At 33.5% G+C, this 26,366-nt stretch overlaps 1 protein-coding gene across 2 annotated transcripts in view; it reads left to right on the top strand.

Moving 5' to 3' along the window:
- Window positions 1-25,548, top strand: part of MAP3K7 (mitogen-activated protein kinase kinase kinase 7) — a 72,012-nt gene extending 46,464 nt beyond the window's left edge. For both annotated transcript variants that reach the window (XM_055330356.1, XM_055330355.1), the window contains 5 exons: window positions 6,002-6,066; window positions 16,265-16,370; window positions 20,445-20,506; window positions 21,616-21,731; window positions 23,816-25,548. In XM_055330356.1, coding sequence (XP_055186331.1) covers window positions 6,002-6,066; window positions 16,265-16,370; window positions 20,445-20,506; window positions 21,616-21,731; window positions 23,816-23,996 — 530 coding nt within the window. In that variant the 3' untranslated portion in view covers window positions 23,997-25,548. The remainder of the gene's footprint in view (window positions 1-6,001; window positions 6,067-16,264; window positions 16,371-20,444; window positions 20,507-21,615; window positions 21,732-23,815) is intronic.
- Window positions 25,549-26,366: the final 818 nt, after the last annotated feature.

Below are 26,366 nucleotides of genomic sequence, written 5' to 3'. Positions count from 1 at the left end.
AGCTGTTTTATAAATGAGGAACTTAATCTAATGAATTTTGAGTGGTTTTCTCAGAGCCATATAGCCAGGATCCCAACCTAGATCTGATTCCAATCACATCCATTTTCTCCTCTTTTGTTTGAGGAGGAGAAGACAGAAAAATTGTCTTGCTCCTCTTTAGTGTTCACATTAAAGAGACCTTTTGGCCAACAGACCCTCTTTTGACACTATGTCCTTATAGAGTCAGGAAACCATAATTCTGCTCTTAATTGCCAGAGCAACAATGCTGTTCACATAGAAATAGTATTCAATAACACATTTTATTAAATATTCTTGGTGACTTTTTTTCCCCCAGATATCTAAACAGTAACCTAATCAGTTTTTACTTTCTTTAATAAAAGATTAATACAAGCACTGGACTTAAAACAGTTGGACATAAGAGCCAAATATTAATGTATTCTTAGGTTGTATTTTTAAATTAAATATAAAAATATAACCCATGCTTTGGGAGTACTTCAGATGTCTTACATGGCCATTTTAAATTACAAAGAGGGATACTTAATTGCCAGAATTTCTTGGTACCTTGTGCAGTTTTTTTCCTGAAAGTCTGTTTCCCATAAGTTCTGTGGTATTAAATATCTCTTGATAATACCCAAACTGGTATTTATTAATATTGGATCCCAATTGTAAGCACTTTTTTTAAATATAGCTATATTTTTTATCTTATCTGTTATGAATAAATATAAGCAAAGTAAATATAAGTGTAGAAGTTTCTTGCTCAGGATTTAAACTATTTGACCTACCATTTTCTAATCTATTCATTTATTGAACATTACAAAATGATAAGCTGAAATGAACTTTGAGAAGAGGAAATAGCCTTTCTTAAATGTTTTCTAAAACTTGGAAGTTTTAAAAACATAATCATTTCTCCCATTTAGCCGGTACATTTTAATTGTATTACTTTTATTTGAAGAAAAGGGGAATGACTGGCATGTTATTAGATTGCTTTAAATTTACTAATTTTTTTCCTCCCAAGATTTTAATAAGAATATGATTTTTTATTTATTGGGTTTTTCCACTTGATTTTTTTACCTTCCCACATTCATTTTTGTTACTCTCCAAGCTTCCAAGGTTCTATTCCCTCCCCCAATCTTTATTTCATATACTCAAACGAAATAGGGATTATGAATTGTAAAACTATATAATACATTTTGATAATAACATTTACTGGTGTTAGAATACCTAAATTTTGCATTTCTTTCAAAGATGCAGATGCCAGAGATAAACAGGTAAAATGTCCAAAAAAAAATTAACAAAACAGGAGCAACAAATTTTTCCCATTTAAAGCATGGAGTAAGAGTCTTGAGTAGTTAAGTCATGATTTTGTTCATGGCTTTAGTTTGAGTGGTTGAAAAACGTCAGCAGTTCTGCTCCTGTGTCCTTGAGTGAATAATTACAGCATGTAAGGAAATCATCAACTGCAGTAATAATGTATTTTGAAATCCACTGAAAAAAGGTACTATTTAAGTACATACAAAAGATTTAATTGGAACATTTATCTTCTATACTTCTTCTCTTCTAATATGAAATTCCTTATACATAGTTTATACCAGATTGCTATCCTAAAATGATCTATATTTCCAAATATTGCAAGAGTAAATTTTTCCAAATACTGATACTGTGTGACTACCGGAATTTTGAATATATCTTTAAAAAAGTAAACCATAAAGTTTTATAGAATATTTATATTTAAACCCAGTGGTACTGAATTTCTTTGTTCAGACTAAATTATAATGCTTGAGTTGATTTAAAACACTTGAAAATTCTCATTTATTCTGTAGATAAGAATAGCTTTAATGTACTTCAATTTGAGATCCTTGAATAGTGGTGCTTCAGTATACCTTTTGCAAGGCTAAAATAACATGGCATAGCATTTTAGAATCATAGTATGCTTTGACCAAAGATGGTATTCCATCTTATATACTGTTTCTAAGGATATAAGAAATAATGAAGATTGAATATGCAAAAATTTTAATAGTCATGTAAAATATTTTTGCCCAGGACCCTGAAGAACCTGAACTTAACTGATATTTTTGTTTGTAATACAGTTCTTAAAGCTGAAAGAAACTTCAGTTATCCTTATAATTTCAGCTGCATTTAGATATACTTATTGAGAAAATTTTAATGAATACTTACATTTAATTTCAGTCAGACACGTTTAGGTCTACATTAGTTGTTTTCAAGAGTATGATGAGTAGTTAAATAGAATAAGTAGAGTATGGGAGATCCCAGGCATATTTAACAAAAATAAATGGTAGTTCAATGTCTCATACTTACACCTTTTCCTGCTTCAGAAGTTTCAGCTATCTTAGAGAGTTGGCAGACGGATTGGGCTGGTGGAGGACAGTGCACTGAGGGCTTTGTAGAATGCTGGATAGCTGGAGGCTGTAATACTATTCAGAGACACTTGGGCACTATTTTGCTTTCTCTCAAGACAAGAATATAACCTTTTAATACTATATTTGGTTCAAGAACCAGTACATACTAATGTTTTATAAACATTACTGCAAGTACATAAATTATTGGTTCATTTTTCCCCCCCAAATAGTGCAGTGCTGATGTGAAGAGACAGTGAGATAAGAAGTAGACTTTACTATATTTGGCAAGTTCCTACCTTGGACATATAGTGTCATTAGCAGCTATAAAGCTTTGGATTAGGGACTCTGAGGCTCAAGGAGAGCTATGCTGAAATATATCTGCTTCTGTCATGTGTAGCCACATCACCTTCAATAAAATGCTGTATTTGTGGCTAATTAAATAAGGAAGTTCAACTAACCAATATTAAAGAGAATGTTTAGTAGTCTCTTTATGTATTTTAGCCTATCAGGATCACTTTTTGTAATCAAAAAATTGAACTCTTATCTAATAAAAGCTAGTGCGTTAGAAAGCAAAACATCAATAATAATTATTTTCCTTTGATAGAAGGAAAAAAAAAACCACCCTGAAGGGCCTTCTAAGGAATGACACAGAATTTATTGAAATAAATAAAAGAATATGAAATTTGTAGCAGCCTAAATGAGAACATATATTTCTAAATTGCATAGTTTACCTGAAGCGGTGATATAATACTACAGTGTATATAGTGCTGTACAAAATTTTTTAAATCTTATGTATTTTACAGATGAAGAGAACAGTGTCCCACAATTTTAATATTCAAAACTTATGAATCTCAAAATTTCCAACATTTAGTGAAGAGATGTCTCCAGGAAAATGTAGCATTGAATTTTACATGAAAAGAGCCTTCAGGAAGTTTGGAAAATAGAAAATTAAGAGTAGTTAAGGTAAGGAAAACAATGAGCTTACTTAAACCAATAGAAAAAGACACAAGAGTGACTGGGAAGGTGGACTCTGTTCAAATATCAGTTTAGGAAATAAGTTGTACTTAAAAGAGCAGCTTTTTGAAGATATGAATTCTGTTTTTGTGATATTATAAAAAACAGTTAAATTGGCCTGTAACCCGCTATCTCAACCACCCTTTCTTTTAGGGGGGTGGTTTATGGGCAGGGGTGGGGGGTGGCTGGGAAATTATGATGAGCTAGGGATATAGTATATTGGTGCTCTTACTTAGAAAAGTTGTTCTAAAAAAATGTCACTTATTCCCTGTCATAAGTCGTAAAAGTTCCAGAATTTATTACAAAATGAAATACTCAGGACGCTTTTGCAGGTTTCAGATTCCTCCATCAGGCATCTGTAGACACCATATTGGCCTTTGATTCTACTTTTTTCATTTATACTACCATGTGTAATACAGGTATGCATATGATAAAGAACTACAAAAAAATGTAAAATGAGTGAGTTTCTAAATTAGTATTTAGTTGCAAAAAAAAGTTCAGAATCAAGCTAAATTTACTGAGAACATACTCTAATTTTCATTTGCAATAATAGAAGTTTTATTTTTTTACATTCACATTTCTGAATTATGGCTTAAAATTTAATATTGGAGCAATAAGTATTTGTTGATTGCAGTCCTTTTTTGCTTTGTCTAAACTATTTGCCAGATGGTTTTCTGCCATGGTTATGCTAACTAAAATGCATTGCCTAATATTGCTTGCTTTGACTCATGTTGTAGCTTGAAGATTTCTCATTTTATGGCATTTGTTAACTGTGTCACTTCTTATTTACCCTACTTCCTTAAAAGTTTTTATTCCCCTTCCTTCTACTACCCCACTTAGATTTGAGTTTGTTTTTGTTGTTATTGCAGTGGTGATGTAATGATTTTTAGACACATGTGCTGGGTGGTTCCCCAGATTCACAAATGTTGCTAATCTGAAAAGAGAATTCCAGACACTTTTACAAGCCTGTCTCATCTCAGCTAATTTTAGAATGATTGTGTTGAATGAAATGTGTCTAAAATTGCTTATTAGTCATGGTGGTGGCAATCTTTCTGTCCTCAGGAAGCAGGAATAGTTAAAATTTTTCACAGAAGTATCTTAGTGTGCCTGATTGAACAAATGTACTGTTATTTATGTTATTTTAATTTGTATCCAAAAGTTGGAACTTGGAATGAAATGAAATTTCAAGTAAATTTGAGCTAAAATTCTGCAGAGAATTCTAAAACATAGTTTAAAATGAAAAAAAGTGATGATATCTTATAAATTTGAGTGTGGCTATAAACTTAAGTTCTTATATTTACTACACATATTACTTCATTAAACTTCATTCTGTTGTAAGGTCCCTTTAGTTTACATGCAAAATAATCAGAGGGTCACATGGATTAAGATGTTAAATTATATTGCTGATTGTTTTTAAAATAAGATTCTTAGGATTATAGAAATATAAATTTTTTTTAAAAGATTTTTATTTATTTATTCATGAGAGACACAGAGAGAGAGGCAGAGACACCAACAGAGAGAGAAGCAGGCTCCATGTAGGGAGCCCAACTTGGGATTCGATTCCAGGTCTCCAGGATCCTGCCCTGGGCTAAAGGCAGGTGCTCAACCGCTGAGCCACCTGGGCAGCCCTAGAAATATAAAATTTTAAGAACAAATTCTGTCTGCTAGTTGGGCCAAAATTTTTAGAGTACATGTTGAGTGCTGCCTACTAGTTGAGAAATTATATAATAGAGCTTTCAGAGTTAAAAGAATTCTGAGTATTTTATCAGCTGTTTCTCACAATATTTTGGTGTTTCCTTTTAGACAGCTGATCTCTCATCTTAGAAGATACCATATAAAAAGCTCTATTCCCAAATAAAAGTACCAAGTGAAACTGTTGCTTAATTCATTCTATTATGCTTATATTTGTAACATTTTTTCATAACTGCTTTTTAGGTTAAGTTATTATTAGCGTGGAAGTTCCTAAAGCAGGATTAACACAATAGCCATCTCAAAAAACGCTGTATATTTGAGAATGGAATGAGGGTCATTCATCTTCAGTAGAAAATTAAAAGTTATTCACCAATAATGAACTACTAGATTCTACAAAGATTAATGGGATTAAGTAAGTGTAACTCAGTATAATAAATTTAAGCCTAAACATCCTTGTAGGCCCTGAAGAACAAGGTACTGTTGTTGGTTAAAGGCAGTCATGTCATACAACTTCCTGGCTAGCTGTCTTGCTGTAGAAACTGTAACGTAAGGCCCTTGAAATAGATGCCATCATCAGCCCCAGCCCACAAGCATTCATCTATTTAAATACATGACAGAAGATGGTGCAAGAGAGTTCAGTAGCTATTCATGTGGAGTAGGAGTGGTTAATTGTATTAGGACCTACTTTGCCGTAGACCAGCAACTTTTGAGTTAAAACTCTGCAGCTGTTTCTCTTCTTTTCCTTACAACATTCTCTTCTTTTTTTTTTTTTTAACAATAAACTAACTTAATTATTTTTTCTACAAACATTTTGTGTAGATCCACGGAGCAACAAATTTCAACTTCCTACTGTAGCAGTAACAACCTTGTTATCTGTTTGAATAGATCTCAGTATTCTACTTTTTTTTTTTTTTTTTTTTTTTTTTATCCTTTAAAAGGCAACGGACAGCCAAGACGTAGATCCATCCAAGACTTGACTGTTACTGGGACAGAACCTGGTCAGGTAAGACCCAACATTTGAACCTTCTGTCTTTGAAGAATAATAATGAGCAGAGATGAAAAGTTAACTATAATGTATACACTCTGCAGAATTAGTTTCCTGAGTTGACCTAAAATCGTAGTAGAGACATTCATTGGCACTTGAATTTAAATACCTTGGAAAAAAGTATATATGCCATTATTAGTTTAACATGAGGGATAATTTATCATAGTAGGTTGATGAATTCAATAGTGCTCCATGTGCATTACATGGTTTCTATATATGATTTAATAAGGAAGTATCAGCCTTGTAATTTAACAGTTTCTTGTTATCCTTGTCCTCAAAAGTTAATCATTAGTGCAGTCTCCTTTTTATGAGGTGAAAAAAAAATTTTTTACTAATTATTAATATTTACTAGTGAATATTTCCACAAGAAAATGTCACTCCTGTGGCATCACATAAGACACTGACAGATCTAGATGACTCTAATATCTTTTAATTTGTTTTGTCTACTGGATTTATATTTTTGTGAAGTATGCTCAAGACATTGCTAAGCAGATGGATAAATTCCAGAAAGGCTTTCATCGCAGTTGCTAAGGTTTTCTTCCTCTTGTATTTCTGGACTTTCTTCTAAACTCCTCTTATCTCTTTATCACTTTCTTTCTAAATGATCCAAACACTGTTCTAATTTAAGCCGTTACTGACTAGCATAGAGTTTTAACCAACAAGTATATACAAGAAGCAGTTTGGCCATTATTTTTTCTGTTATTCAGATCAATATACTGGACATATATAATATGATATTTTTAAAATGAATGAGAACTAATTATGAAGTATTTTTATTTTACTTGTGTTGAAATAAATGTTAGTACAGCATACATCTGAAGTAATAAAAATATCACATTGTGTCATGTAAAATTATAGGATTATATATTATAAACAAAGTGATTTAATTTATGGTAAAATGCACAAGTACTTTTCATTCTAGAAAAGTTTTATTATTATTTAATTTTTATAAATATTTTAAATTTTAAAGAATCTTTGTAGTCATTAAAAATTTGAAAGCCCTTTATGGTCATCAACTTAACTAACAAAAGCACTTGAGATATTTATGGTAAATATCTTTATTCTTTATATCTGGAAATATTTCTATTTCTTACAATACCTATACATATACTCAAACATGCATATATACACAGACACATTATACATATATATTAAGTTATTTTTATATGATATTAAGTAACCCTAAATCTGAAAGTATTATGGATGAATACAGGCATTTTATTTCATTTATTTAATGGGTTTTTTCATTATATTTACTTTTGTAAAACCCCAAAACTTTTGAATGAAATTTTGCACTTTCTCATCCTCAAATACTTCAAGTATTAATGAGGGCATTTAGTAACAGATAGTTTGGCATCTGGTGTTTGCTTTGATTCCTTAGAGGCTTGATGAGCTCAGCCTTTTTAACTTTGTTTACTATTGCCATTGATATTCCAGTTATGAGAAACTCTAGCCAAGTATTCTCCCTTTGACTGGGAATGCAAAGCCTGTTCTAAGGCAGTTCAGGAGCATCTGCTAACGCAAGTGCTTTTCTCTGTACTCTATACTAAAAGCATCACTGTAATTCAGGACTGACCTCACCATACCAAGGCTTCCTTATTTCATCACAGGTTCTATATTACTTGAGATTTTGATTGCTACCCTTTCATACCTTCAGTAGGAAAACACTAGAACTGAGGCAAACTGTGGTTGTGTGACAATCATTGCATGAATTGTCATGGACTACTACAAAAGATTTGGAGCGAGGGGGAATTTGGTGTGGCAGTACAACCTGTTCTAAAACAGATGATATATAGCCATTCTGTAGCCAGTTTTTACATTGATCCATTCTTTCAAAATTACTTAAGTATTATAAACTTAAAATGCTAGTTTGGGATGAGGATGGCAAATAGTAATTCTAATGCACTGTGAAAACATTTTCCTCTGAAGTGTTAGGATAAATGACCATTAAATATTTTTAATTACTCATGAAAATAGCATTAATTATTTGAAAAAGAAAATCATGCACATTATGGATTTTTCAAAATTAAAAGTATAGTTCTTTTTTTTTAAGATTTTATTTATTCATTCATGAGAGACACAGAGAGAGAGAGAGAGAGAGAGAGGCAAAGACACAGGCAGAGGGAGAAGCAGGCTCCACACAGGGAGGCCAATATGGGACTCGATCCCGGGTCTCCAGGATCATGCCCCGGGCTGAAGGCGGCGCTAACCGCTGAGCCACCCGGGCTGTCCAGTATAGTTCTTTAAAAAGTCTGGCTTGGGATCCCTGAGTGGCGCAGCGGTTTGGCGCCTGCCTTTGGCCCAGGGCGCGATCCTGGAGACCCGGGATCGAATCCCACATCGGGCTCCCGGTACATGGAGCCTGCTTCTCCCTCTGCCTATGTCTCTGCCTCTCTCTCTTTCTCTCTCTGTGACTATCATAAATAAATAAAAATTTAAAAAACAAATAAATAAATAAAAGTCTGGCTTAACAGTGATAAAACAGATGCATGGTGGTTTTTTGTTGGTTGGTTGGTTGGTTTTAGCCATGGAATTGATAAAGAACATGAAGAAAAATATTTGCCCACCTAGTACAATCATCAGAGGAAGAGAGAAGACTTATTAATAAAGTTTAATATTATATCTCATTAGAGGAGAGTGAACTGATTGGAGTTTATACTTTGGCTCTTGATTCAAGATTGACCTTAAAGTCCTTTAGACTTTACATCTGTAAATTAAAATTAGATATTTTTTTATACTGCCATTGCTAGAGTGGAATAGTGAAAGAAGCAAGCACCCCGCCAGTCAGGCCTTTAATACATGTTATTTAAGTTGTAACCCTGAAAATTTCATACTTTTATTTTCCTCATTTTGCAGATGAATAAACTGAAAATTAGAGAAACTTTCCAAAGTCTCTTCCCTTGTACTACCAGTAATTGCTATAACCAGGTTATGAATCCAGACCTGATTCCAAAACACACAAACTACACTCTGTCATTCTGTCTTGCATGTAGAACTGAATGTATTCCATGCTAAAGTAGTCCTACATCTCTCCAATTTCAAGTGTTTTGACTTCTGATAGTCTGCATTATCATTATTTAAGTAGTTTTCAGTGATAAGTTTTAGCTTGTATTATATTATTGAGCAAGGCAAATTCACCTTGATAATAAATTCCTGCAGATGTCTACACAGTTATTTATTATATATCTGGATGAGCCTTTCTATGTTTCACTAAAATTACACATTTTTTGTGCATGTCTGCATGCCCTTTCTGGAGTTGTATCCAATATAGATCTGTTTTCTGGAAGTCTCTTGGTGAGGACACCAGTCAGTGAAAAATCATGACCATAAAATGATGCAATTATTATTGTTTAGAGAATGAGAATACTGTATTTTTATATGGACTTTAGAATATACTTTTATTAGATATGTGACACTAGATAAGTTCTTTTATTTCCCCAAGCTTCAGCAATCTTATGTACCAGTGGGGACCATAACACCCACCTCTTGGGGTTCTTACAGACACACTGTAGATGCTTAATTATGTATACCTGCTTCCCTATAGTGTACCTGCCAAGGTTCTTACCACTTCCTTGTTCTCAGTATAGTATATTGCTATCCAGAAAACAAAAATACCACTGGGAAAGAAGTAAAATCCCATTGGCATTCAGTTCTTTTATATTGTAAAAGAAGTTTGTGTTAGGGGTCATAAAAAGTATTTGCCTTAAAGGCCTTTTATCACATATCAGTTGTTACTTATTTAAGGAATATAATTTTTTATACTACTTCTTTTATCTGTCCTCAGTCTGCACCTCCTTCAGTGCAAATAATTTTCTGTTAAAGCTCTAAATCAGAGGCTTATGTAGTAAGAATAATAAATTTCCAAGAATTTAGAAGAAGGTAAAGAATAAGAATAATAAAGTTCCAAAATTTCCTTATAATGAACTATAGTGAAGCTAAAATTAGTTTGATCCTATACCTTCAGATTAGAAAGAATGTTTTCAGTATTATCTGTTATGTATAGATTTAATTGAATTATCTGTGACTGTCATAATGGAGGAAGTGCCCTTGTAAATCCACATCACCAACTTGATACCCATTTCTTTTTAATGCTATTATTCAGATGTTACTTCAGCAAAATTATCAAATCAACATTTAATCTCTGTGTTTTGTGCTTGTATAAATTTAGCAACTGAGGGCTTTAAATAGCTCTTAAATTTGTCAGTCTAAATAGTAGCACTGGCCATAAATTTTGACTTATGAAAATATTTTCCCATTCAGGTGAGATATAAAAAGCAAAGCTTTATTTATGTCTGTAAAATAACTCCCAATTCCTTTTTATAAATACAGAGATAAAGTTCTGTGCAAAGTCCAATTCTGCTTCATGTCTACTGGTTGTAATTTGCCCTCTGGTTTAAATTTGGCTTCGTATTCTTTTGCTGCCTTAAATTGCAGTGTGGCATTCTGTACTCTTGTAACCATTTTCATATCCAATCCTTGTGGTAAGTCAAGTTTCTCTATCTCTCTTAAACTTTACAATCTATTCTATAAGAATAGGATAAAGTAATTGTAAATGTCTTGAAGAAAGGAGCAACTCAAATGAGTTTTGATAGTTTGAGAGCATACATGACCATAAGAATTTGACCAATGATTTTTTTTAAGTAGCTACTATAAAGTAAGACTTCTTAAGTAGTTTGCTAATAGTAACATAAATTTAATCCATAAACTAGCTCAACTTTTTTAAATTCTCAAATGTTACCTGATCCTCTTTTTTATACCTTATATTTTTCAGGTGTTAAAGAAATACAGTTATGGCTTGTTTTTAAATATTTCTTTAGTTTTTTTTAATATGAACATTTTAGCATATTGTGATTCATCAAAAAACTAATTTCTTGAAATATAAAGACTTAGTTAATTTATGGATATAAATTTAGCTCATGATGGCTCCGAAAGACTGAGTTACTTATTCAAGTTCACACTTGCGTTTAAATCTCCACAAAGTTTTAGACAGTCATGTGAATTTGCTGGTATTTAACTGTTTTGATGTGTAAAGACGTCAGTTTCTTATAGATCAGTTGTCATATTTGTTCTTTGCATTAGACCAGATACTCCTTGAATGAATATGGAGTCCAGATTAAAAGTAGAAAGAGAAAGAGGGACATAAGGAATTGTCAAAGGGGAGATGATCTGGATAGGGAAAGTAAAATCCGTCATTGGAGGGTCAGAAATGCCAGGGTGAGAATTCCAGAATTGATCATTAACAACCAGTAAATAAAGATTTTGTATTCCACACACTGCTAGAACAAAGCAGTCTTCAAACACAGGGTCTGCTTTTGTGTGCAGAGAACCAAGGATGTGGCAAGAATGAGCATATAATGTAGGGAACCTCAGCTGGGCCCTATAGGATGAAGAAGAATTAGCAAGGAGGAGGGAAAAACAGAATGAACATTGTTCAGGGCATCTTTGTTAATGTGGCATGAATAAACTAAGGTTTTTGAAAGACCAGTCTGATGTGGAGTTAAAAATTGTTTATGGTGTAGAAAAGCTTTTTGGAATTTCTGAAGTAATTTCAATAGGTACCCAAGATGAAAGTAATAGTCCATCAATCTTTGCAAAAATTTTTTTAATCTTCCTTTTCTGTAATTTTATTATTTTTTTAAGATTATTTATATATTTATTCATAGAGACACAGAGAGAAGAGAGAGAGAGAGAGAGAGAGAGAGAGAGGAGAGAGAGAGAGAGAGGCAGACACAGGCAGAGGGAGAAGCAGGCTCCATGCAGAGAGCCTGACGTGAGACTTGATCCAGGGTCTTCAGGATCACACCCTAGGCTGCAGGCGGCGCTAAACCGCTGCGCCACCGGGGCTGCCCAATCTTTGCAAAATTATATTGTGATTTATTTCTGAAATTGTTATAAAAGTGCCTTTTAATTAATTTTTATTATCTTCAATTCATTGTGAGTTTTTAACTCTTAAAATAATAGAACTTTAGCAGTGGGTAAAACACTAAAAGTTGCCACATCCTTTACCCAACCCCACTCCCTCTCTAGATAAAGAAGCTAAGACTTCTTGAAGTAAACTAAATCAGACATTGCACCATGGTTAGAACTCACATCTGCTAATGTCTATAGTAGTAGTAGAGTCATTTTACTTGTTGCAGTCTTTGAGTGTTTCTGTTGAAGTTTCTTTTGTATTTATGTACTTTTTTATGTTCTACTTTGTATAACTCCTTACTCTTTTTTGAGTCTCCTACAGAGTATTCAGTAAAACTTTAAGAAGAAAAAAGGGGATCCCTGGGTGGCGCAGCGGTTTGGCGCCTGCCTTTGGCCCAGGGCGCGATCCTGGAGACCCGGGATCGAATCCCACGTCAGGCTCCCGGTGCATGGAGCCTGCTTCTCCCTCTGCCTGTGTCTCTGCCTCTCTCTCTCTCACTGTGTGCCTATCATAAATAAATGAAATGAAATGAAATGAATGAAATGAATGAATGAAATGAAATGAATGAATAAGAAAAAAAGGTGCTTTTTTTTAAAAAAAGATTCTTATAAAATCCATTTTTAGCTTATATGTCCTTTGAGAATTTTTAATATATATAACACTAATACATAGATAAGAGTACATGTAATATGTAAGTTCTGAAGCCTGATAATAAAATGGACGCTCATGAATCCACCACCCAACTTAAGAAATGGAACATGATTGATTCCCATGAGTCTTCCTGTGTGCTCCTTGCCTGTGACCTCTGTGTCATCCACCAGCCTACAGTGCCATTTTCTATGCTACCATATTTCTAGACTTTTTATAAATACCACTTCTCTGGCTAAGAAACTGTGTTCTCTTAAATGGGATTCAAGTTGTTAAATGTAGTTTCATAAATGGCTATTAAATTTTGTCAAATGCTTTTTTTGCATTTAATGAGATTTATCTTCTTTAATCTGTTAATATGATTAATTGGATTAATAGAATTCCTAGCATCAGGTGACCTTTGCATTTGTAGGATAACCTCAACTTCTCAAAAGATTTTTATTATTACTGTTTTTACACTGCCAAATTCCTTTTGCTAATGTAATTTTTAGGACTTTTGACTTTTGTACCTATTTTCATCAGTGAAGTTGGCTAGCAGTTTTTTATTCTGCCTTTGTTTCTTAGTCAGGTTTACTGACTTAACAATAAATGAGGAACTGTCTTTTTTCTAGAATAATTTCTTTAAGATGGAAAATGTTTGATAGAACTCAACTATAAATCCTCTGGGCTTGGTATATTTTCTAAAATGTATAGAAACTTGAGTATTCACTTTATGAGTGTTTTTGTTTTTGTTTTTAGTTGTTTTTTTTTTTTAAAGAATTTACTTACTCATGAGAGATGGGGAGCGGGGGGGACACAGGCAGAGGGAGAAGCAGGCTCCACGCAGGGAGCCCGATGTGGAACTCGATCCTGGGACTCCAGGATCACGTCCTGGGCCAAAAGCAGGAGCTAAACTGCTGAGCCACCCAGGGATCCCCAGATTTTTTGTTTTAATTTACTAAGCACCAAATTATATTCTCTCATTCTTGTTTTGTAACTTTTGAGGGAAGGTTGATGACTTTGTTCTTTTTCTAATATTAAGTTTGTAAATTAAATCCCTAGTTTATAAATTGTCACTGCTTCTAGTTTACTTCACCTAAAAATTTGGAATTTTGAAATTTGCCTTACAGCTTAGTACATGACTCGTTTTCATAAATATTCCGTGGTGCTCAGAAAGAATGCATATTCTCTAGTTTTTCGATACAGGATTCATTTATATGATTAGATCAAGCTTGTTTTTTATGGAGTTCAGGTTTTACTGATGTTGTACTTTGTTTTTTGGTCTGCTTTTATAAATGGTTTGCAGAGGAGTGTTCAAATATCTCACTGTGGTGAATATGTCCCTTCTTCAGTTTTATTACTGTGTCTATTTGGAAGCTATGTATGGATATGGTATATCTTATAATAGGTAGAGCATATAAATTTTGAATTGTTATATGATGAATTGACTCACTAATCATTTTATTTCTTTGTCTAGTAATTTTTTTAAACCCTCAGATGTATTCTCTCTCATTAATTTAGCTACATAACTTTTCTTGGGTAGGTTTGCCTGATTATCTTTTTTCATCCTTTAACTTCCTGTTTTCTCTACTCTGTGAATTGCATATATCTCTTTTTTTAAAAGAAAAAAAAAGATTTTATTTATTTATTCACGATAGACACAAAGAGAGAGGCAGAGACAGAAGCAGGCTCCATGCAGGGAGCCCGATGTGGGACTCACTCCCAGGACTCCAGGATCATGCCTGGACCGAAGGCAGACGCCAAACCACTGAGCCACCCAGGGATTCCCCGATATATCTCTTATAAAGAGCATTTAATCCAGCCCGAAAGTTTGATTTTTTTAAATAACTGAAGATTTTAATCCATTTATATTACGGTTACTGATAAATTTGCTCCTTCTATTTAATGCTTTCTCTTACTTCCCTTTTTGGCTCCTTTTTGTTTTCCTTTAAATTGAACAAATATATTTCTCATTCCGTTACTTGTCTTTGTAATTTGGGAGTCCCATATATTATTACTTTAGTAACTACCTGTGGAATTCTAACACTCATACTCAACCTAACGTTAATAGCTTTACCTTATCCTCAATATAAGGATTTTTTTTTAATTTTTTTTTATTTATTTATGATAGTCACAGAGAGAGAGAGAGGTGCAGAGACATAGGCAGAGGGAGAAGCAGGCTCCATGCACCGGGAGCCAGATGTGGGATTCGATCCCGGGTCTCCAGGATCGCGCCCTGGGCCAAAGGCAGGCGCCAAACCACTGCGCCACCCAGGGATCCCTAAAGATTTATTTATTTATGATAGACAGAGAGAGAGAGGCAGAGACACAGGAGGAGGGAGAAGCAGGCTCCATGCCAGGAGCCCAACACGGGACTCAATCCCGGGACTTCAAGATCGCGCCCTGGGCCAAAGGCAGGCGCCAAACCGCTGAGCCACCCAGGGATCCCCAATAAAAGGATTTTTAAATCAGTGCTTCTCTTGCTTATACTGTTTTATTCAGGTTTTAGTACTGTCTTATTTGTTTGTTTGCTTGGTAATTTTGTAAATTAGTCATATTTCCAATGTTTAATATTTTCTGTGTATAGATTCATCCTTATGTTTACCAGTATTCCTGATAGCAACTTGCCTTTCTGTCAGGGAAAAATTTCTCTTATCCCTGAAGTACATGGTTTAGAAATTGTTATGATAAGAGCCTACGGATAATAGAGTCCATTTTTGCTTGTTTAAGAATGTTATTTTGACCTCATTCTTTACATTTTTGTTGGCTAAACAATTTTACGTTGGTAGCTATTGAAGATATTCCACACTCTTCTAGTTTCCTTTTTGTTATTGAGAATCTCACTGGTATGGTTTGTAAATAATCTGTCTCAGAGGCTGGTCTCTGCTATCTTCTATTTGTCTTTGTTTTCTAGAACTTGACTACAAATGACCCATGTTTAATTCATTATTGTAGTTTTTCTATTATTTTATCTGCTTGGGTTTGGTTGTGGTTGGGATTTATAGCATCCACAAATTATGGAAATAGTTTGTGAATTCACATTGGATACATTTTCTCCCCTCCATCCAGAGCCACTCCCAACACAGACAAATTTATTTGCTCTCTGCTTTTGTAGGATAGATCTTTCTTCTTAGTTTACTCTTTCCCCAAGACTGAAGCTTTTCTTGGGTTTTAGCTTTAAGCACAGTAGTTCTCCAATCTTACTCCCTTCCTAGAAAGGCCCAAGACATAATGCCTATTCCTGTGAGTGTAGAAGGTAGTCAATACAAAAGCTCTACATCATTGGTATTCAATTGAAATTCCCGGGGCTAACAGCTTTAAATACTTACCGGACTCCTGATCCTGCTTTATTTCTGGTCTCAGAGCATTTCTCTTACTTTTTTGAAGACTCATCAATTTTAAGAGATATCATACATGAGTGCATATAAATTTTATATGTTATGTATATACATGTGTGTGTGTGTAAAATCTTAGAGGATTTATTTTTTGCAAGAGTATTTGAGGACCTCATGATAGAAATGGAAGTCTATCCTTTGCTTTATAATAAAAATTTTTTTCTTGTCCTTTTTTTTCCACATATAAATCATATTTTGTTCCTTCTGTCACTTCTTCCTATAGGTAAGCAGTAGGTCATCCAGTCCTAGCGTCAGAATGATCACTACCTCAGGACCAACCTCAGAAAAGCCAACTCGAAGTCATCCCTGGACTCCTGATGATTCCACAGGTGACCAATGTATTTCTTCATTATACTTAAGAAGTTGAATTCATCATATTTGTTTTTATTTATTTATGTCATGATTCTGATCTTCATAAAGCCAGGCATTTTACAGTAGTTTAGATTTTCATATTAATAAAATCAAATATTTAGCAATAAACTTAAAGATGAGTTTTTAAGTACTGAGATAAATTGTCTTGCCTTCTGCATTTTTTTTCCCTGGATACTAAAAAATGTATATTGAAGATGTTTTGGTTTGGGGTCACTACAGAGAGGAAGATACTATATTCCGGATACTTAAGTCCGTGATTTTCCTATTTTTGATCCATCCTACTGGATGATAGTAGTAAAGTCCATTATCTTTTAAATAACTAAAATCAGCAGAATGATAAAAATAATCATCTTCATCTTAGTCTTTTGTTTTAAACATAAAAGATACCATGTACGTCAGTGAGAAAAAAATTTTCTGACCATTGACTTTTTGAATCATTTTTAAATGGTAGGGAGGACTTGATTTCAGTTACAAAATTTCTGTTAACTAGACCTTTTAAAAAGCCTGTTAAGAGTTAATTAAAACTCCCTAATATGAATGACTAACTGGTCAAAATACTAGTATTAAAATCTAATGATGGAATACTTTTATTATGGGCAAGCAGGAAATTATGTGCCATGGTAAAATTAACTTTTCCTTAGCATTAAGAGAATTCCCTGATAAATACTCAGTAGTATCATTCTATGAAAATTTATTATTTATATTTTATTATGTCAGAGAGGGAAAGATGATCCCTTAAACCTTGGAAAATTAAACCATTTGGGATTTTATGTAAGATCAACTATGTTATTAATAGTGGCAATTAAATTGAAATTAAAAAGTCAGCTTTCTGCTTTTATAAGCTAAAACACTACTTATAAGTATTTATAGATTTTTGGCATGATTTAGTGAAGTTCACAATTTAATTTAAAAAATTAACCGAGTAGCTTTTCTGTTTCATGTAAGATAAAACTATGTTTAGCCAGGGGTGTACTCTCTAGTTTTAGTAAGTTTAAATTTAGTAGTGGCAAAAACTCCTCTGTGTTTAACCCCTAGCATAGCCCAACCTAGGATTGTCCAGATCATTCACTCCTCAGCACATGTGCAGAATTCATCACTATGTGCCTCTCCTCAGAGGTAGATAGGGAAATGCTCTCGACCAATTTGATCATTAACATTCAGGTAATATTATTTCTTTTTGGTTCTTCAACCTCCTGGTGAGGGTTGTCCTGACATTACAACATTTGACAAGACCTAGTGCTCACCTTGGCAAGGCCTCCTGACTTCAGCCTAGACTAATCTGGCCATACCAGTCAACATGACTAAATTCATGAAAGTAAAATAAAAATTCTTCTATGCCTCTCTCACTTTCATCTGTTCTTCCAGCCTTTCAACCCCAATCTCATGTTTTTCTTTTCTGTGACCTAAAATACCAATAGCTAGAAATCATGCGAAGGTCCAAAATTGACCTAGATTTTGGCTTTGCCTTGAAATATGGCAAGTTTGTGGTTATCATTTTTAGATAATTTTGTATGTAATTTTAGAAGTTGATACTGGTTTAAGCTTTTATTTAATGAAGTTCAGCTTTTCACAGTTTCTGAGAAAAGTATTGATAATCAAGCTAATCAGTAAATTACAGGGAAGCCATATTGGTGAAGACTTTCTTTGAAGTCCCCCTGATTCAGGAAAAAATTAGAAGTACATACATAGGTTTAAATAACCTAATTAATTAGGTGGTTTTTTTTTAAAGAGGAGGGATTTTATGCATTTTTGGAAAAAATTAAAAAGCATATCAATTTAATAATCATAACACATACTGAGTGCTCTTGGATTTCTATTTATAATATATTAGATATAGAGAAAGACATGTACACCCAAGAGCAGTTAGTGAGAGAAATGACTAGACACAGTAGAGGGAGCCACAGAGGGGGAAAAACCCACTGAGGAATTTTTCTTATTTGCAAAGATGGAAGTATAATACATGGCCCACTGCTTGCAATCTTAGAGTCATAATACTGGCACATTAAAAATTTTTTAAAAAATCATCATACTTTATTTAATAAATTTGAGACACTACTAAATTTTCAGCACAAAGCTGAGTGTTTTAATAGTTAATAGCACAATCCTTGAATTTTTTTTTCCATTCCCTTAGTACTGTGAAACACTGGTATACTTAATTTTAAAATACACATCAGACACAGAGTATTTATTTAATAAGATATATCAAGTATGAAAGATTTAAGAAAGAGTAATAGGAATAGAAACATTGAAAGAGTTCAAGAGACTAATTTTTCCTATAAAGTCAGGGGCAAATAATCTTTAATTAGTTGTAATCTTGTTAGAGATTACATAGTTTGAAACTGTTGATGTGGGTGGGGAAAGAGTTGGTCAGAGAAATAACAAGTTAAGTGTATTTCTTGTTCAGCCATTTCAGTTAGTATATGATTTTTGGGCAGATAAGACTCTACTAGGCAATACACTGTTACTCTTTCTTTATTGCTGTCCAGTATTTAGTAAACATTACTGAATGTTTTTTCAATCTGAAATACAAACTTGAGTATATAAAATTACTCTTCCTTCCTAATTCTCCATTTATTATCAATAACAACAGCAATAACAGTAATAATAACCACTATATGTTGAGTGCTTACCATATAGGTTAGCATTGCATGGTATTTCTTACATGCATTATCTCACTTCATTTGATTTAGCTTAGCTTTTGGAGTTACTTGTAAGCACATTCACAATGGCTTTGAAAAAGAAAACTAGAATATCAGTCAATAAATTATTGAAGTTAACTGAACCATCAGACTGTCCTAGTTTTTTATTGCATTGCATGCAGTGCGTTGCTGTCAGCCCGACCTTGTCTTTATCTGCACCACTCTTTCAAGGAGTTACTTGTCAGGGAAAGGGCTGAACAGTTCACTTGTTTAACTCATTTACTCTCTCCTAACAGTGGGAAAGCAGCTACTTCTGAAATAAAAAAGTTCCTATTACTTCACAGTTATCCTGCCTGCTTCTGGAGGCATAAATGTTAATCCCATGTGACTCATGCAAGTTGTTATGACAGTTTACCTCTTTTGAAATACAAACAAAAGCTGTCTGTTCAAAATACTTGGGTAAAATCGACTGGTTGTTGGATTTAACCCATTCAGCTGTTTTGTGCATGACATTGAGCTATAATTCCATACTGTTCATACTCCCATCAAAAACATCTTCCATTTTCTACAGTGATTCTTATTATGAGAGGTGGGAGGGGGTTCATGCTAGAATCTGTATAAATAGAAGATAATCTACTGGAAGAGAATGTGTCTCTTGTTTTCCCGCTTTTTTCATTAAAGAACACTAGTATTCAGGGCAGCCCCGGTGGCTCAGCGGTTTAGCACCGCCTGCAGCCTGGGGTGTGATCCTGGAGACCCGGAATCAAGTCCCACGTCAGGCTCCCTGCATGGAGCCTGCTTCTCCCTCTGCCTATGTCTCTGCCCCTCTCTCTCTCTCTCTCTCTCTCTCTCTCTCTCTCTCAATAAATAAATAAATAAATCCTAAAAAAAAAAAAAAGAACACTAGTATTCAGGGAATTGACACAGCCTTATAGTACACAGCATGATTAAGGAAAGAGAGCTATGAGGTTTGATTAGGTAGGGTCAGTGAAGACTGAATATAAAGTATAAAGGTCCCATACCACTGTTTTTTTTTATTTTCCTTTAAGATTTTGTTTAAATTAAAGTTGGTTAACATATAATGTAGTAATTAGTCTCAGGGGTAGATGTTTTTGTTTTTAATTGAACAAGGGCTTATAAGCTTTAATGTTACACAATTTATAGCCAGCTTAAATTGTATCAGAGTATGGTTGCATTTTGATTATCTGGTAAATGGATGTTCTCTTTTACCTTTAGAATTCAGAATAGACTTTCTTCATTACCAGTAGTAATAACTTTTATGTATTACTTATTTTAAGAAAAAAAAATGCCAATATCTCATGCATGCTTTCTTGCTTTGTCCTTATAATTATTTTTGATAGAAAATAAATAAAATACATACTTGAATTCCAGATACCAATGGATCAGATAACTCTATCCCAATGGCTTATCTTACACTGGATCACCAACTACAGGTAAAGAATTACCTTCTCAGTGACTGTTTACTATTTCCTTAGAAAGTTTAGAGAAGTTATCTAGAAAGCTGACAGTTGTGTTTATATCTGTCATCATATATTCACTTACTTATGCTTTTAGTTGGCCTACTTAAACTTTCTAAAATCAAGTTAAAATGATTCATTCAGTTAAATTAATCAAATCTGGAGTTGGCAAAATCATAAGTTCTTAAGATATTTAATTGTCTTAAAATACTTCCATATCTTTGTTTAAGAATGGCAAGAAATAGGGCAGCCCTGGTAGCTCAGTGGTTTAGCGCCACCTTCAGCCCGGGGCATGATCCTGGAGATCCAGGATCAAGTCCCAAGTCAGGCTCCCTGCATGGACCCTGCTTCTCTGCCTCTTTCTCTGTGTCTCTCATGAATAAATAAAAAATCTTTAAAAAAAAAAAAAAAAAAAGAATGGCAAGAAATAGGAGATGCCTGGGTGACCCAGTCAGTTAAGCATCTAACTAACTCTTGATTTTGGCTTGGGTCATGATCAGAAGGTTGTAAGATCAAGCTCCACATCAGACTCTGTGCTGGGTATGGAGCCTCTTGAGGTTCTCTCTCTTGCTCTCTAAAAAAAAAAAGGAAAGAAAGAAAATGCCAAGAATAGCATTTTTGATCTTCAATTTTAGTACTCTAATATAAAATTTGCATAAGCTCATTTGTACTTAATAGATTTCATGATACACTGTCAATGTCTCATGTTCATAGTGACTGAAAACATATGTAATACACGTCAGTGTCTCCTCATGAGTATGAAAGCCATAAACTTCTTATGGTATAATATGGTTTGACAACCTGAAATGTAAAACCAGAGGCGAGTAATACTCTATAGTCATGATTCTCTGTAACAAAAGTGTTAAGACAGCAAAACAAAAGTGTAACAAAAGTGTTAAGACAGCAAGTGTGAATTTAAGTTCTGACAAAAGAACACTGAAATTTTCTAGGCCATGGTCTAACACTTACTTTTAAAAGACCATTGCTTTAGTGCTATAAAAACATGTCACAGTCACTGTCTTAACTTTCAGCTTGATATTAAGATTTGATTTAATTATGTTTTAACAGTCCTGATTTATTTTCAGCCTCTAGCACCGTGCCCAAACTCCAAAGAATCTATGGCAGTGTTTGAACAGCATTGTAAAATGGCACAAGAATATATGAAAGTTCAAACAGAAATTGCTTTGTTATTACAGAGAAAGTAAGTTATCTTTTGTGAATAAACACATTAGTATTTTGAGTTTAAAATATGTTAAGATGAAATCTTGTTGGAAGACATGAAAGCTTGATAATTTTTAGAACTAATCATTAAGCATGCAGATGCCCGTTGAACGGCTTGGGTGTTGGGGTGCTGAACCCCCACTCATTCAAAAATCCACGTGTAACTTTTGACTCCCCAAAAATGCTAATGGCCTACTGTTGACTAGAATCCTTACCAATGACATCAGCAGTCAATTAACACCTATTTTATATGTTTATGTATTATATACTGTATTCTTAAAGTAAGCTAGAGAAAAACTTTTATTAAGGAAGTCATAAGGAAAAGAAAATACATTTACAGTACTGAACAAAAATCCATGTATAAGTGGATCCATTTAGTTGAGACCCATCTCATTGTAGGGTCAACTGTATTTCCAATTTGGAGGTTTTATATGTGTTCATCTTTTAAGTTTGAAGGAACTTTCGGCTGTTTTTCATTTAAAACTCAACCCATTGGCTGTATATATTATATTAAAACTAAGGAAAATAAACTGGTATTTCATGTTCTAAGAATTTTGAAACCAGAAGCTGGTTAGATTTATAGTTATAATGATTTATTGTTTCCTTAGACATAGGTAAAATAATTTGATTTACTAATGTTCAACTGTACTTTATCTTAGAAATGTTTTATTGATATAGTCTTTCCAGGTATATGTTTAGGAGAGTAGGATTACTTTATTTTATACCCATGAGTGTTTTTATAAGGTGTTTTATACTCATGCATATGTTTTTCTGAGAGTTATAGAGTCTGCCTTCCTCTCCTCCCTTTTTTAAGAAAATCAATTTTCATGCTCCTTTATTTGAAATTCTTAAAAAACCAAACAAAAACTTCAGTTTTTGCATGATCCTCATTTTAGAGGGAACTGAAATGAAGTGCTATAGGAAAAAATCATGGCATGGTAAAGGATTCCCTCTATTGATTTTAATCTAAATAAGTGAAAATTTCTTGCTTCCTGAAGTAATTTGTGAAAAGTTTCCGTTTGTACTTCAAAAAAAAAGAAAAAATAGCTCTATCACAACTTATTGTTAAATGATTTCAACTCTACCTTAAAGGCTCTATAGGAAATAAATATTTGAGTCTGCAAATTGTGGAGCTAATTGTAGAACTGTTGACACTTTATGTTTTTTAAAAAAAAACCTCTTACTTTACATACTTAGTCTATACTTTTTTCCTATTTTATTCATTTGAACGAGGAGTTGGTTCTGTGCTAGGAAAAGAAATGATAGATTGAGGGAATGCGAAAACTATGACAATTTTAATCAATTTTATTTAAATACTTTGAGAAACACTACAAGAAAATCATCTGGAGGCTCTTCATTAGTTATTCATTTATATCATTAATTAATCACTTATAACTTCACTTTAGGAGTTAAAATTGAACATCTCCCAAATAAAGGGGTCTTTAAAAAGTTTATCAGGCTGTAAAAGTCTCTAATGGTCTTTCCTGAAAATGTTTGTAAAAGTAACTCATTCGAAATTTGTACTTTGTATTGTTCTCACTTTTAAAGTAGGAAATAGATTTAAGTTGATAGCATCTATTTTTTATAGCATCTATTTTAATTAGCTTGCCAATGTTCTATGAGCCCCCACTTTGTACTGTAGTTAAATAAGACTGTAACTTCAAACATAAATAAAAGTTCACAAGTGTAAAAGTGGAATGTGAATGATAAAACATGTTATTTTCCTGTGCCTAGAGCCCTTCCCCAGCCTTTTTTCTTCTTCTTACACAAAGGGGATACCAAGTAAAATGTTTTGAAACTTTTGTTATGCCATTTTATCTGCGTTCATTAATTATCTAAGTGCAGTTACTTACAAAAGGACTGTGGTGTGGTGTTCGTGTGGGTATACCAGAAGAGTGGGTAATAGTTTCCATTCTAGCCTACAATTATATTTGAGTAGTGTACCTAAAATGTGTAACAGTCAATACAGAAAGCCCTAACAAGCCAAGCTCATCAGTTACTAAGTATGGATTTTTTATCATGTAGAAGATGTACAATATTTTGTTATGTGGTATTTGTTTTTAGGCAAGAACTAGTTGCAGAACTGGACCAGGATGAAAAGGACCAGCAAAATACATCTCGTCTGGTACAGGAACATAAAAAGCTTTTAGATGAAAACAAAAGCCTTTCCACTTACTACCAGCAATGCAAGAAACAACTAGAAGTCATCAGAAGTCAGCAGCAAAAACGACAAGGCACTTCATGATTCTCTGGGACCTTTAAATTTTAAAATATGCAAAGACAGACTTCTTTTTTTTTTTTTTTTTAAGGAAAGAAAAGCCCTTATAATGACAATTCATGAGTGTTAGCTTTGGGCGTGTTCTGAATGCCAACTGCCTATATTTGCTGCATTTTTGTTTCATCGTTTATTTTCTTCTTTTCATGGTGGACATACAATTCAACTGTCTCCTTACATAACATGGGGGCATCTGTGACTTGAATAAGCAGCAGTTCTCAACTTCAAAACAGATGCAGTGAACCATGGCTGTACATGCATGCTCATTGTGTGAAGGCTAGCCTAACAAAAACAGGGGTTATCAAACTAGCTGCTATGTGCAAACATCGTCTTTTTTTCGAGGTGGAACCTCAAGAATGATTTTGTTCTTGTATCTCATCTCAGAAAACAATTTTTTTTCCAAAAGATGGTATATGCCAAGTTGAAGACAGGGTATTATAAATCTAGAATAATTGGTGGTACATTATAGAAATGCAGAATCTTTAGGGACAGTTGCAGGTAAGGGCTCTGAGCCAGCATCCTGCAGTCAATGCTGAGCTTAGTTCCACCCATAAAATATTTAAAGGTAAGTGGCGGCTGCTGTATGTAATAAAACCATATTTCATTGGACTAAAATTTGACTATGATACATTGAACAAAATGGAACCCTTTTTTTAAGATATAAAGATTTTTAATTTGTGATTGCGTGTATGTGTGTTGAAACTGTAAAGATTTTATGACTCTGATATTAATATCTCTTAAATGAAATTAAAAGGTAAATGAACACGATCCAGCTTAAATGATCATTCCTTCCTGCAATGATTATTGGATTGTTTTAGTGTATATTTGAAAAAATAAAGAGAAATAGTGGAAAATGGAAATAATTGCTCCAGCCAAAAGGCTTGGGCTTAGATTCCTTTTATGAAACCAAAAGGGTTAAAAAACCTGGCAAATCAGGAGAAGTTAGTAAGGAAACTAAAGAAGTCAATATAAAATTCATCAAGTATACTATTTATCAACATTGGAATAATTGATTTTCCTTGCAAGCCCATCCTAGAATGCCTGCTGCCTTTCAACAGTTTTAAGGGAATTTCGACACTTATAAAGAGAAAATTTATATTGTTAACAATAACTTTGCTACCAACTTTGAAAATAAAAGTAATTAAAGAACTTCATTGAAATAATAGACTATATAAGCTCTATTTTTTCAGTTGGTATTAAAATAAATCACATTTTGGTACCAGTACAAGGTGTCTTTTAAACAATGATGTCATCAACCTCATTTTTATAGCATTAATGTTTTATGAAGAGAAAATTAAAAATGAAAGCATAATTGCTGTGATTATTAGAATTATATCATGATTGTATTGTAGTTTTGCTCTGTTTCAGATAAGCAAGTTGACCTAAGAAGTTATCAAAACTATTCTTAAAAATGCTAAAGCAGGTGACTTTTTCTTCTGTTATTTTTTTCCTCCTCCCACTGAGTTTTATAATGTATTCCTGTGTATACAAGCAATAAAGGTAAAAGACAGTTTGTACTAAACTGTGTCATTTTTAGCTTCCTCAAAATCTATTGTTAGAAAGTTTCCAGTAAGTAGATGTCTACCATTACTTTAAAAAAAAAAGGGGGGGGGGCTATCATTCCCAAATAATTTGATTGCCTAGCTGAAAGTGATACTGGTCTCAACACATTAATAGTAAAATAAAATTGGCACAGAAAATAACCGTAGACTAAGGAAAAATAGAACTCTTTCATAGCATTGCTGCTTGTTGATAATGTGTGTCACTCCACCAAAAGGGACCTAGTCAGTGTTCAGAGACTTTTCTAATTATCTCAGAGCATGAGATGTTCAAGTGTGGATGCTAATGCTTGACCTTTCCATTAGGATTTAGCATTATAGATTTCAGCTTTTATTTCAAGTCATGAATGTGTTTTTGCTCTCTATTACATACTTAAAGAGAAATTTTATTGTTATCACATGTAATCACTTCATAAAAATCTCAAATAGGAAAATGGAAGAAAATAGTAATGTTAAGTCATGGTGCCAAGTACAAAAAAAGGTTGAGGAACACTTGCTTGTTTGTTTACAGTAAGTTCCTAGGGATTCTCACACTGTAATTGCCCTAGATGCTGAGAGTAGTTCAGCCTAAAGTAGTTGTGTTGCAAAGCTCATACTTTTTATAAGTCCTTGATTGTCCTTGATGGGAGAAAAGAGCAGCAGGGATCATTAAAATCCACCACCAGTTTTAACCAGCATCCTCACCCATCAAACCTTTAAAGAAATTTTAACAAGGAGCCAAATATTTTATGATTCTGGTTTTACTTTTTATTCGAAGCCTCATTTTTGGTTGGAAATGGCG

Source organism: Nyctereutes procyonoides, unplaced genomic scaffold (assembly GCF_905146905.1).
Source record: "Nyctereutes procyonoides isolate TBG_1078 unplaced genomic scaffold, NYPRO_anot_genome, whole genome shotgun sequence".
In the NCBI taxonomy this organism is placed as follows: domain Eukaryota; kingdom Metazoa; phylum Chordata; class Mammalia; order Carnivora; family Canidae; genus Nyctereutes; species Nyctereutes procyonoides.
The sequence above is the reverse complement of the archived record's forward strand: the minus strand, read 5'-3'. Positions and strand labels throughout refer to the sequence as shown.